The 14,215-nt window shown below is 39.2% G+C and overlaps 1 protein-coding gene across 11 annotated transcripts in view; it reads right to left on the bottom strand.

The window, feature by feature from the left end:
- The window catches only part of atp2b2 (ATPase plasma membrane Ca2+ transporting 2), an 86,807-nt gene that overhangs the window by 37,726 nt on the left and 34,866 nt on the right, over positions 1 to 14,215 (bottom strand). For 6 of the 11 annotated variants that reach the window (XM_030419529.1, XM_030419531.1, XM_030419533.1 and 3 more), the window contains exons 3-7: positions 7,446 to 7,649; positions 3,437 to 3,694; positions 2,705 to 2,830; positions 1,334 to 1,459; positions 864 to 896 (exon numbers count right to left, since the gene is read on the bottom strand). In XM_030419529.1, the coding sequence (XP_030275389.1) occupies positions 864 to 896; positions 1,334 to 1,459; positions 2,705 to 2,830; positions 3,437 to 3,694; positions 7,446 to 7,649 (747 nt within the window). The remainder of the gene's footprint in view (positions 1 to 863; positions 897 to 1,333; positions 1,460 to 2,704; positions 2,831 to 3,436; positions 3,695 to 7,445; positions 7,650 to 14,215) is intronic. The other 5 variants (XM_030419530.1, XM_030419536.1, XM_030419538.1 and 2 more) reach the window with 1 other exon arrangement.

Here is a 14,215-nt window from a genome sequence, read left to right as displayed (position 1 = left end):
TATGATATGATCCATTTTGTAAGAAAATACCAGTTAAACATATTCCATTCCAATTTGGAGTTAAACTCTAAATCATGAATCAAGAATCAGATTTATTAAACTTACAACAAAATAATTGCCACCAGATCAATCATATCCTGTTGAATGACTCAACTTACAAGTCTAAACAAGAACACATGAAGCATTTGTTAGAGTTTAGATCAGAGGAAGAAAGCGTCGTCCACATACGATGACCTGTTACTATTACCTTGTATAATGTGACAATTCTGAGATGGCACTTAAGCAAAATGCCTCAAAACATATAGGATGCTATCCATGCAAGCTGCTGGGAAACTTACAGAGTTGTCACAAGAGGCACTGGTAATAGCGGCAACACATTACTACTGCTGTTAAATATGTGTATGTACATATGTGAGATGTTCTTACATCTTACAAAAGCTTATAGTGTCAGCTCTCTACTTCTGGTACATGTGCTGTATACCTGCAAGGCTGTCGCTCTCATGTCATTGTTCTGTAACACAGAAATGAGATGAGTCTGACAGGCTTTGTTTATTCATAGAATTCAATACGTCTATGAAACACGACCGATGTTGAATGCTGGCTAGTTAGTTTGATGAGTGCAGTGCTCGTTATAACAGGGAGAGGATTATGCATGTGAAATGTGTCATCTGTCAACACTTAAAAAGATGCAGTGTTGTGATGATGGGGCTTCTCTTTTTAAGTGAGGAATTAAACTGGAGCGAGGGTGCTTGGCTACAGAAAAGGGGTGAGGCGTAACGGTGGTTTACTGGAGATCATTGGGGGTTAAAGGTAGAAAAGGATCAAGTACCAATCCCACGGGTCAGAGAAAGGTGATACTCTACCTGTATTCTGGTGTCCGTCTTCTACTGCCCCTCCTTCGAGGTGAATTTGTAAGGATAAGAGAGTAAGTTCAATGATGCACCTGAACTACAGACAACCTGGATACTGCAGCTTACAAGTGTTCCACCAATACTCTTTTCATACATTATTAACACACATTCAGCAAAGCACTGTACTACAAATACCTACAAAAGGTTCATACAGCTCATGAGTTAAGCATGTGGACGTTTGTGTGCTTAGTGTTTAAAACCCTTCTGATAACGACAGTTAAAAACATTGATATTATGCAATGAACATACGCAGTTTGACTTTCAGGACATAAGGTAATGAAACGACAAAAGCTTTTTCAAGGGTACGTTGCCAAGCAACGCTGACAAAAAACAAATTACCTAAGTACTCCTGAAGCCACAGCAGAAAGATTTTATGGGGCATGTTTGTAAAAGGTGATGATTTAATAAAGTAATGATCTGACCTTTCTTTTCTTTCTTCTCTTCCTCCTCTGGGCCAGCCCCCAGCAGGGTGAAGATGATTCCGGTCTGAGAGTTGACACCGACGGCAGTAACCACCATGCGCCCTGAACCCTCCATCACATGGGTGCCTAAAAAAAGGGCACAGTGTTATGTTACAGCCTCCATCTCAAAATGCTCTTAGAGGAACTGAATTAATACTGAGATTAGTGAATTGACCTATTTGGTTCCGAAAAACAATCCAAACTCATCATTCCTATGAATAATGGGTGAAATTACACACAATAATTTTTGTGGGTAGTGTAATTATTTATTTGCTAGCAATGTGTTTAAGTGTCATGGTAAAGTATAGTACCGTATTTCTCGAGAAAACATTTTCTTTGGTTCTATATTCACTCAACATGTATGATCCTTGTCCTGGCACACCAACATAAATTTGGGAAACTACTGCATATATCATAAAGGCAACAATTCCAACAATCGACCCTGCAAAGAGAGTTCCTCAAACATTATGAAAGCCAAAAGTCAGCACTTTATTCTAATGGACAGTTTTATTTTAAATCCAATGGAGTAGTGAGCCAAAAGCTGTAAAAATGTGTCACACAGAGATGTGCACACTGTGCTCCAATTTTATGCTTGTGTATATGTACAGAATACACACACACACACACACACACACATACAGAACATTATTAACCTTTGAGAGAGCAAGTCATTGTGGGTGAATGTGAGAGGCTAATTAAAGAAGGCAGCAAAAAGGCACACAGCTAATTATCCACAGGAAAAAAACACTAAGATGTGAGATCAGATTAACCCATGTTTCTGTTATCTGTGATATTCTTCATTTCTAAGAATCCTACAGCTGCAAATTCTAGTCTCTGCTGCAGCATACTACACACTAAAGCAATAAAGTGGCAAAGCAGATAAAAACAGTGTCTTCGAGGCTGTCCTCTGTATTGAAATTCAGATTATAAGTAACAACCTTTTGTCTTTTGTCTGAGGTTACACCATGACTTTCACAGCAGATTCTGATTATTATGCAAATATTTAGTATTTCTATTTCTGTAGTTTATTTTGAAGGCAGTGGATGTAAATGCAGGGTTGTGGCAGTAGGACTAGAAGGTGTAACAAACCAACTCGCTTTTTTTGCTTGTATTGAGTTTCCGTGAAAATTGGCATGTATTGTTTAAGATGTAAAGAAATGCCGGTGTGTTTAATGGGACTTTTGAAGTTGCTAACTTCAATCTCAAGTAAGCCATTTTGATAGAGGCGGTGAACATGTGAATCGTAAGAGGAAATGTGTAGAGTCTGCAGTCGAGTCTCCTCATTTTTTTCCCCCACCTTAACATAACATGATAGATATCACAGCAACATACCAGACAACAGCATGGGATCCTTGTCTGCAGCCTTCCTGACATGGTCGGACTCTCCGGTCAGTGATGACTCATCAATCTTCAGGTCATTGCCCTGGATCAGCACTCCATCAGCAGGAAGAAGATCACCTGCAAAAATAGAAATACAGTTTCTATCTTCAGAAGATGTATCTACATTTGTGGGATTGACTGATATCACCTCACATAGCAAAACAGTTCAGTAAACTTTAACGACTCATAAGAGTTTTAGCTAATGACCACTGTGGTATATTTTTGGTATAGACGGGATGTGCACATGTTACCGTCTGTAAGTGTCTGTCTGCAGCTAATTCATTTCTTAACATTAACACACTGTGGCTTAAATATCTTTAATTGCTTATGGTAGACTTTTTAACTTTAATCCCCCAATGGAAATGAGGTGGAAGTCTATTTTCAGCTACTGAACCATGAAAATGACTTTAGTCAGAACAATGGACAAGCCAATCAAGGCAGAAGAAGAAACAAATAACTCTCAGATGTTTCAATCAAGGCCATGGTTGAAATTAAAAATGAGTTAATGCATAAGGTTTTGTGTCAAATGAGACTTTCTGGGGAGCTCATAGCTCCATGGTATTTTGCATCTTACAGTTCATTTTTCAAACTTCTGTGAGCTACAAATTTTCACCGAGAAGATATTTAATTAAACTGAGTAAACTCTCTCGAACACACACAGTTTGACAATCTCCTCGCACCTACCATATTTGATTTGTGCGATGTCCCCCACCACTATGTCAGCCACAGGCAGCTGTATGACCTGGCTGCCACGGACAACCTGGAATTTCTGTTCCTGCTCGATGCGGCTCTGCAGCCCACGGAACTGCTTCTCCTTCGACCAGTCATTGAAGGCTGTCACCAGCACCACACACACTACCGACAACAGGATAGCTGCACCCTCGATCCAGCCGGCATCCGCCTCGCCCTCATCCTCTACCCCACCTGCTGCCACACCACACGCTACACGGTGGTGACAGTGACAGGAAGAAGGGGGGGAAAAACATTTACATGTCATACATTTGCAAACACACTGTGTTTTCATACATGCACATAGTATTCTGTAGGGGTGTGACGAGATCTTGTGCCACGAGATCTCAGGAGATTAAACTAAACGATATTTCTTGTCGCGTTAAAAATCTGTCTCGCGAGATTTGTGAGCTATCCAAACTTCTATTTGTGACCTGTGGGGGCAGTAATGCGCCTTTGCTATGTCTAGCCTGCCAGAACCTAAAGAAGGAGAAGGAAAAGAAGAAGAGGAGGAGAAGGAGGGGAAGCAGCAAGCAGCCAGAATGACGTTGGAAAATACTGGTATTACCACTGATAAATGGCAGTAGAATGACTGATAAGACACGGACAATATGCAAGCATTGTATGAAAATAATGCCGTACACCGCGGCTAATACGAGCACGATGCAGAGACATATACAGCACCACCACAGCTCGGTACTCAAATCATCAACTGCACCTGTGAAGAAAACACTAACAAACCAGACAACGCTGTAGTTTTCTTAAAATCTCGTCTCGTTCTCGTGAACCCAATACCATGTCTCGTCTTGTCTCATGAGCTGAGCGTATCGTCTCACCCCTAGTATTCTGTCAACACACACTAACACATTAGATATTAAATCAAAAATATAATACACAGGTATATATACTTGTTACTGATGTGAAGTGTGAACTCTGCCTAATAAAGAGACATAGGGAAAGTAATCAAAGTACACACTCAAACTAGGGTCTGAAAAGATGTGGACGAACACGACTGTGACTGTGTGTGCCAAAAGTGTGCATGTGTGTATTGTACAAATACAAGCATATGTGCAATTTCTCTGCCTATGAACAATGGGTGCATTATGAAAGACAACTCTGAAATCCAATGAACTCTGGCTGAAATGACCTTCAGAGAATTCACTTCCTCTCGCCTCTTGAATCATTTGCTCTACTTCAAATGAAAGCCCTGCAGTTTACTGGCTGTTCACTCACAGACTGGGATATATTTGGGAATGAAACAAGGCCTATTCCCAGTCCTCCTCGTGCTGCTTCATATATTACTCTAGGAGCCATTGTGCCCTCCTGGCTAGCCGACTTCAAAAGCCCACAGTGGGGTGATTTGCTTTGGACTATAAAACACTTGCAGCTCGCAAGGGAACTAGTGCAGACCTCATATAATAGACATTACATATGCATGGTCTGGTTTAACCATGAACTAGACTCCAAGAAACACTTTGGACTTTCTGGTGAACTATAGAAGCTTTACTATCAGTATGATGTTTAGTTAGTGGATACACTGAAACAAGTAACACACCCTCCTTGTTCTGGAAGACCAGCAGTACACACATTAATTTCACAATTTATTTCATATTATGTACTTAATGTTGTTCCTTACAATGTATGTATATGCCTATTTATATGCCATTAGTTATATTACATTGTCCAATATCCAAGTCTTTAATTTTTAAATGGCATTTTCCTTAGTTAATCGTGTTTTGTCAGGGAGTTCCTGATTTCGATAAGGGACAGCTCATTATTTAGAGATTTACAACTAATCTACTTCCATTAAGATAATTTTTTGGTTTCTTTTAACCGAAAGAGCCAAAGACTAGTAATTTAGGGAGTAAATCATTTGACAGGAGTTCAGCCTGTCCTGCTTGGTCACTGCAGCATATTGATAGTAGCACAGTAAATGCTGTCCATGGTTCTAATTATACACCTCTTAGTATTCAGACAAGTAAATGCAAATGTGTGCACAAACTCTGCTCTCTCACAGACAAAACACACACACAACCATGTAGCGATTCTGTAGCTGTCCGTGGTGCTGAAGTGCCAGCATTGTGCTCTCAAACACCCAGGCCATACAAAGCACAAAATATTATAATTAATGCAGCTGACTGAGTAACTTCCACAACTGGGTGCCTTGTAAATGCCTGAATACATGTCTATAAGCTTCAAAGGCAGTTCAACAAATTGGTTTGGACACACTGCCAAACCATGTTGGTTTCTGTGTCTACTTTCAGTATTTTCTTTGTGTTTTTCAGGGTTTTGTTCATTTGCATGTCGTGTGTTTGATACAGACGCAATTAAGAGCCTCCTCATCCAACTACAGCCGCGCTGATTCATATGTAAATGAGAATTAAGTCATCCCACCACCGTCTATTTCTGGACCCAGCTTCTTTTTTTTGACCTATTAATAAACAGAACAGCAAAAGAGTGAGTGAGAGATGTGTGCTTGTGTATGCATGTATGTGTTGATGCTGTGATTTTTTGCTAAAAAGACATTTCATTATATAGATTTTATAAGCTCCAATTTGATGATTTTTCATTTCCATTTTGCTTCTACCTTAAGCTTAAATACTTATTATTGTATTATTGTTGTATTAAATTTATAGTCACTTTTTAAAGGATTTTCCGGTAAGATTTACTGTCATTTTGGAAAAAACCCTTTGAGATGTGTTGTTCCATTTTTTAGGCCGTCTCATGACTTCGAAGTCAGCCGTAAAACATCTTACTATAGTTTACATCAGTGTTGCTCTTTAAAAGCAATATTTGAATGATCATTGCTATAAATGTTTCATTATATAATTTATGACTATTGATCACTATATCATTATCGTCCTTCTTTAACTCATTTATTCTCTTATCGGTCTTGAAAAAATGTACTTCAGTTGGGCTCTTTTGTTTCTTGGAGCCACTCTGAAAGCATCCTTACATCCCTGTAACCTCATATCCATCTCTCCTCCCTGGTTCTTTTCCTGAATAAGGTGATTTAAGTGGTATGCATTCAAATCTCTCCGAATCACACTGCTACTCACATCTATTTGTATGCATTCATATGAGCAGAGACTTTCATCTTAGCACCTTTTCGGCCGTAAGTGTCTGTACATGGAAGCAGTTATCAGCATAACAATCTTTTTGGCCTTTCTCTGCTTTACTTCAACTTGGTGACTACAGCTCAGAAGATGCAAAGAAAATTAGGTATAAAGGGAAAAGCACTGGCCAATTAAACAATACATTTACCTAACTACTTGGCTGAGTGCATCCTCTATTTACTCACTGACTCTTAACCAGCCACCTAACTGCTGAATTGGGAATTCTAACTTGGGAATTATTTGATTAACTACCCATGCAAAGAGGGCAGAGGTAACTACTTCTTCTTTCTCAGGTATTTCTACCTTTTTAAGCCCCTTTAACTGATGACTGGTCCCTTCGGCTGCGCAGCTGAATTCCATTACTGTGATAATGCTGGGAGCAGTGACTGATGTTGCTGAGTCAGCAGCTCGTTATGGTCTCTGTCTTCATTTCCTGTTTCACGGCTCACAAGGCTGATGTATGGGCACTGGGAGCTCAAGGTTATTTCTCTACTCAACACTTCATTAACCTTTAATACACACTTTTAACACCATCACAATGTGCACACACACACAATCACACACAAAATATTCCTATGCCCCATGAGTCACTTGGTTTCTTGCGGCAGGTCACAAACCAAGTGTGACCTGCCTCACCAATTAAAAAGTATGTGTGCATACATGAACATGTAAGTGTGTCAGCTAGTTTCAGTTATGTCAGAGGAAGTGATGTCAGTGGACCAGTGCCAATTATAGCCATTTGCCTCAGCAATAGTGCAGATACCAGACATAACTGTGCTCCTGAGTCTGTCTCATGACTTCGAAATGAGTCAAAAGAGAGCGTGTGATGTCACAGTGATGTCACTCACATTCTCCTCCGCCTTTATCTCCGGGAGGGTGGTAGAAAGAGAGGCCCAGGGAGATCAGAGCAGCGAGCTCTAGGATGATAAGGGTGACGTCCTGCAGGGCCTCCCATACCAGCTGCAGGAAGGTTTTTGGCTTTTTTGGAGGTATCAGGTTTGCACCATACAGTTCTTTTCTCTTGTCCAGGTCAGGTTGGGCACCTGCCAGTCCTAAGAGAGGAGGACACAGACAGAAGAGGACAAGAGTTAGATCAGAACACTTTATTTCGACAATTGACTGAAGAAAATCAACATATCTAATCCAAATCACAAAAAGTATTCAAAAAGCACAGGTGGAAACCTTTCCTTTTACAGTTTCAAAACTCTGCAGCTTTGTATTCAGACTTTATTTCCATACTTTCTTCATCTCTCTTCCTCACTCTCACACCACACACAAACCATCTCTAATTATCAGTTTGAGTCATTGTGGGCCGCGGCTCTGCGTTCCTTATATAATTCTGCTCCAGAGATGAGGGCCTGGTGCTTTGACCTCATCCACCTCCTCATACACCATGAACCACTGTGCACAAATATCTTTGGCTCTTTTATCTGTAGAATTTAGCACTGGCCTCAGGCACAATTTACTTTTAGACTCCTGTCCAGAAAATTATTCTTATACTGTTACGCATAAAATGATGCAAAAGGTTCAATTACATCAGATGTAGTGCTTTCGCAATAGGTTAAACATTGTAATCTAAATGACATAACCACAAATGAGTAGCTAACTATGTATAATTGTCCTTCATTTCATTTCTTTCAGATATGCATTATTGAAGGTAGTAAGGCTTAATCCCAGGACAGCAGATTTCCTGATATCCCATTTCTTGAGAAATATTATCACAAAACAACAGGAACAACATATTGAAGAACGTATTGGAATATGTTTAGACAATATATAAGCCTACAGTTACCTTCATAGTACATTGTTTAAAAAAAAATGCAACAGCTGCATAGGCTGGCGCCTGTGGAAAAAGCACACATTGAATACATTGTATTGCACTGTAACACAAAGCAGCCTAAATTCAGACCGTGTCCTAAGGGCTGGGAAAGGACTTGTTAAACAACTGCTTGCCAGCCATTGGCATGACAAGGCAAGAGACGAACAAGAGCAAACTGGTCTATCCTCAGTTGCGGGAGAGAGCAAGTGCGCAACACAAATGGGGCACACTGAGTGTGCACAAGGGCACAGCTTCAAAATGTCAAACTGACGATAACCTGGCAGTCAACCTGCAGCAGGCCATCTCACTGATGACAAACCAGCTCAAGAGGGAGGGAGAAAAACTGACCTGTTTAAAACTATCACCAAAGCACAAAATTACAGCCTTGCACCAGCAGCCTCTGTGCGCTTATCTGCTTCTACTGAATTTAAAATGCCATTTAATATTCCTCTCACGTGCAGCTATTGTAAAATTTTAACTTCATGTTGATAACCATTATGTAACATTCTTTATAATACTACCAAACACTACACTAAAACGGTCAGGATAGGAATCCATCGGTTAATGCATATTTATCCTTGTTGCAATTAGTGGCAAATATGGAAATGCCTTCTGAATGTGCAGTTCCTGGGATTCCCGATATACTGTGCCCTGATCTCGTGGTTTGTTGGAAAAATATAAATCCCCAGTCGTTTGATAATTACATTCAACATTATGTTGAATACAGACATAATGTAAGAATGAGTCTGGTTGATCCTGTATCTTTAACGTTCAAAATTGAGGCTACTTTTCCGCAACAACTGTTCTTACTATACTAAGACACGTTCATGTATTAAATCTGATTTGTCACAGCAGTAAAATTATATTGATTTCTCTTTTTCAGATTAACTGATTAAACATTTATTTGGTGATGTATGATATCATAAAATTGCACTACACATTTTCCAGCACTTGAGGTGACATCTTAAATTTGCTTCTTTAATGTGATCAAAGAGCACAAAATGTAAAAGATATTAAATTTCTTTTTCTATTAAACCAAGAAATTAAGTTAATTCTCACATTTGGAAATGTTACTGGCAAATGTCTGACATTTTTGCTTGGTAAGTGACCATCTCATTACTCGATGATGATGATGAACAGTTGCATTATGCAAGATTGTGATGGGGACAATTTAAAATCCCAGGAAATTATGTTCTGAGCAAAAAGGGTTGAGTCTGGATAATTTTTTCAAGAAATCAAATTAGAACCTCCGAGTATATAATATGTTGATTTTATAGATCTTATTTGCACAATCTTGCAATAATGGGCCTTATCTCAAATTCCAGCTATTTTACTTATTAAATGTTCACGTACTAAAACACATTTATTACAGCTGCACTGAGAATCTGAGAATCAGCGAATCAGAATCATCACTGAATCTACATCAAATATTCATCCATTCAAGGTAGCATTAAGTGTAATAACAGCAACGTAAATGTATGCTCTTTATCCTTAGAAAAATAATTATTCATCGAAGAGTTCTATCAAGCTACATTATTGGTTTCTGTCTAGCTGCTTTTCACTGTGGCACCATTATCTGGCTGCTGAGTGCACACACAAGCACAGTGTCTATTCACCGTATCTCTCTCTCTCTCTCTCTCTCTCTCTCTCCCCCTTACAACCACAGACATTACCACAGCATTATGTCATGCATGGTGCGTCACTGGGTCTCCCAGGAGTGGCCCTGGATTGCACCTGATAACATCACTGCTGCATGACACTGGTTCGCATGCTTATGACTATGAGATGACTTCTGCAGGAAACAACCGATGATCCATCTGCGTTTGGCATCAGAGAAAGTGTAGTAAAGAAAAGAGAATGACAGAGTTGTGTAATAAATTAATGTTCAGAAGGAAATTAGATAAAATAGAGAAAAGTGACTTGTTTCACTTGCTTGTAAAAGAGAGATAACGCAGTAGGGAGGGAGAAGGAGAGGACAGAAGGAGGACAAGCTCAAAAGAAGAAAAAAAAAATCCCAGCTCCTACGTAGGAGAATGCCCTGGTTACAAATAGATCAGTCTATAAATAGCCTCATTATCCATTCTCTTTTAATTGTCTCTGTGTGAGGACATAGCATGCTCTCCCATTGATCTCCACAGCACCCTGCATCACATCACACACAAACATGTCTGTGTGTGTCAGTGTGTGTGTGCATGTGCATGTGTGTATGGATCTGTGAGTCGTGACCATCTGCAAGTGCTTTGTGTGTCTGTATGTGTGTGTGTGTAATAAAGCTGGCCAAGCATGCCTGTGGTTGCTTGCACTATCACACAGTAAAACTGGAGCTCTTATGATCAGGCTTTAGCCAGTTCCAGTTTGTCAGATATATACCAACACTCATTTACAGTATATGCACACAGAAGTGCAGGGGCACAAATTTATACATACATATTTAGCTAGGTCAGGTGCACATCAAATACAACATTTACTCATACAGTATTTCTACCCAATACTGCATCCACATATTTATCTTGAAAACAAATACATATGATAATCCACATTTCTTGCGTCTGTCCAGAGGCAAGTACCCAGTACTATCTTGCAAATGCATCATTCTGCATAATGGCTGCAATCATTTCACACTGAAATACAACCTACTTCACACTCCTAGCCATTCCTGCCATGCGATATGTAAGCCTGTGCGTGAGCTGGTGCATCAGTTCAGCATGACATTTAACCTTGTTAAATGTTTTAACTCTGTTCACTATAAATGCCCTTGAGATGTTAGCTATGCTGTAATCAATCTCCCAAATCATTAAATACTCTGTGCTTCCTGGAAAATCCTTTGCTACATTATCATTCCTTCCTGGATCGCTGATTGCAAGGCTGCTTAAGATTCATTTGCCAGATTATGAAATATTGTATGCTAAATATTGTCAGCCCACCTAACAGCTCTGGCAGAGCCTTTTGAGGAGGTAGAGAGAGAGGACAGAAACACTGTGGCGATACACAGATGAGTCACCAAAATCTCACAGAGGATTAAGGCCGGCTGCAGAAGAAGTCTGTGTTTTAAGGTCCATTAGCAAGTAGTGAAGCCTGAACAAGTACACTACACGTAGCAAATGTACAGGAGCGAAAGATGGGAACGGATAACGAACTCCCGTTACGGTATAACACGTAATGTATTTTATCAAAGCTTATTGTAAGTGTTGTAATGAAGGTTCAAATGGTAAAAGCCTTTTGGAGAGGTAATTTGAGTCAACCTATAAAAATGAGTGCACTAACATTAGCGTTAGATTGCAGTTCCCTTTTAAATTGTCAGCTGATGGGTTTAAAACAAACAGTGGGCATCCTGGTGACTCAGCAGATGAAGTAAAAGCCATTTAGTGTATCAGAAATGCATCCCACGTTTCAATCTACTTTATGAATCTGGTTGCATGCCATCATATCACTCTTCTATAATTTCCACTTTCCACTGAATTCTAGCTAATTAGACATGCTCGATGATAAACCACATTTGGCCATATTTGGTTGTGAGTATTAGATGGATAAAGATTGAATTTCCAATGCTCATTAAAAAACTTATGATTATGACATTTATCGGTGCTAAGACTCCCAAATGGCTGTCTGGGTTCAGGGCCAAGAAAAACCACTCTGAAGTTTGGCATAGTGACAAAACTAATATAAAGATGATAAGGCACTATATCATATACAAATACAAAGATTGGAATTTGGGATGCAACTCAGGATTGATTGTTTAATTTGTCAATCATTTGTCTGATTTATCAGTTGTAGTGGCATTTTTTTATTATTTGTTTTGTAGGAAAAACTATTCAAAACAATTCAATGAAAGTTTTTTAATTATATAAGATAAAAGAAAAAAATAAACATTTCTAAACATATACACACACTGAGAAGCTACGATCAGCAAATATTTGTAATTTTTTGAATATACTCTTAACTGATCATCAAAACTGCTGTCAACTAACTTCCTCACAAATAATGTTTTAACCTTGTGAAATGTTTTAATGAGATTTTTAGAATTATTATTATTTATTTATCTTAAGACATTTCCTCCTCCTCTTCCTCACTCTTCTTACTCTATAATGTATGACTGGTAATGCTCTGATCTGTCAAACACAGCAGGATCTGTGATCCAAATCGGCTTTGATAAATGGTACCTGCCCAACATCCTGTTTCCAAATAGACAGGGACATTAAAAAAAAAGGAAAAAAAAAAACTTTATTGCATCCTTTCTGCATGAGAGGAAATGGATTTTTTTCTGTCAGAGGGAACATGATGGCATATTTTAACAGTTGGCCCTTTTTTGTCCACGGCTAAAAATAGATCTCCATGGAAACACTATGCATCCCACTCGTTGAGTGGAAATACCGGAGACTCTGAACCTTGGAGAATGTGTGAATATGGAAGTAAGTGTGTGTGCGTGCGCGCGTGTGTGTGTGTTTTGTGTCCAAGAGCCTACATGCATGTGTATGTTTGTGCACACAGGTATGTATGTATGTACCAACAAAGAAAAGACAGAAAAGAAGGAAATGATGTGATGACCTTCAAATGTCCTTGTAAAATATATGCGTCATTATGGAGCAGCAAACACATCACATTTATATTTTTCAAAGAAAATCTTCACATAATGGTGTGAACAACATTCTAACATGTCAAGCTTGTTACAAACAGCATCTGTATTTTCCGTTTGGCTTTACGTCTTCTTGCCTGCCTGTCTGAACTTATTTTCCACCCTTACAATCCTGTGTGCCACAGTGTCCAAAACAAGTCACCATGGCAACAGGGTTCTACGATGATGATGATGATCAACATCATAATGACGCTAACTATTGATGCTTTTCCAGCAGCAAATCAATAGCCTCAATATGTAGTCTCAGCATTCACCATTTTAAAAGAGAAAGAGAATAAAGAGGGAAGACAGAGGGTGTTGAGGAGTGACTCTGAGAGCACAAGAGAGTGAGAAAAAGAGAAAGGAAGACATGGACCGAAGCAGAGAAAGAGGGGATGCTGGATGTAGAGTAACTCTATGAATAATAACCCATCAGCAGCTAAAAGGTGGATAATTATCAAGCTCTTATTAGAAGATGGAGTGATGGAGAAATGTGTCACAGTGTCCTTGAGAATGACCTCCATCATAATGACACCATTTTATCCCATAAAAGACTCGGAGCTTTGTAACTGTGCGAACAAGGCAGAATATAGTAGAGAAGGGCAGATGTTGTTAAGAATGATGTTAAAAGTATAAGTTATAAGTAAATGACATGGATAGGGAGGGGAGTGGGATGAGAGGAGTGTGAAAAGATTCAGACAATAACAGGAAGGTGCTAACAAAGACAAGAGAGGGAAATAAACAGTAAAAACTAAAACCTTCTTGTGCATTTTGAGATATGCTATGCAAGTGGAGGGTTTGTGTTTGTTACATAGAACAGATATAACTGCAATGCTAATGCCTTACAACAACTACAGAGCATAGAAAAAAATGTCAGGGCATTCATAACACCTGGGAGAGAGAGAGAGGAAGGTAAAAAACAGATTTAGGTCCACTCACGTCAACTACAAAGTTTAGATTTGCTTACCCATGTATGACAAGGCACTCCCCCCCTTGCCCCTTTTACATAACCTATTCAAGGAAGGATTGTACCACTGTTGTTCTGCAGTTATCATCTAACTCACAGAGGAAGAACGGTAAATTAACATGTCAGCAAATTAACCCTCCAAGGATCCAATCATCTGCCATGTAACAGGGACGGTAAATGATTGTCATTGCATTTTTATGCCATTGTTATTGTTGGGCAA

This window comes from Sparus aurata, chromosome 6 (genome assembly GCF_900880675.1).
Source record: "Sparus aurata chromosome 6, fSpaAur1.1, whole genome shotgun sequence".
Classification (NCBI taxonomy): domain Eukaryota; kingdom Metazoa; phylum Chordata; class Actinopteri; order Spariformes; family Sparidae; genus Sparus; species Sparus aurata.
This window is presented reverse-complemented; position numbering and strand designations above follow the sequence as displayed.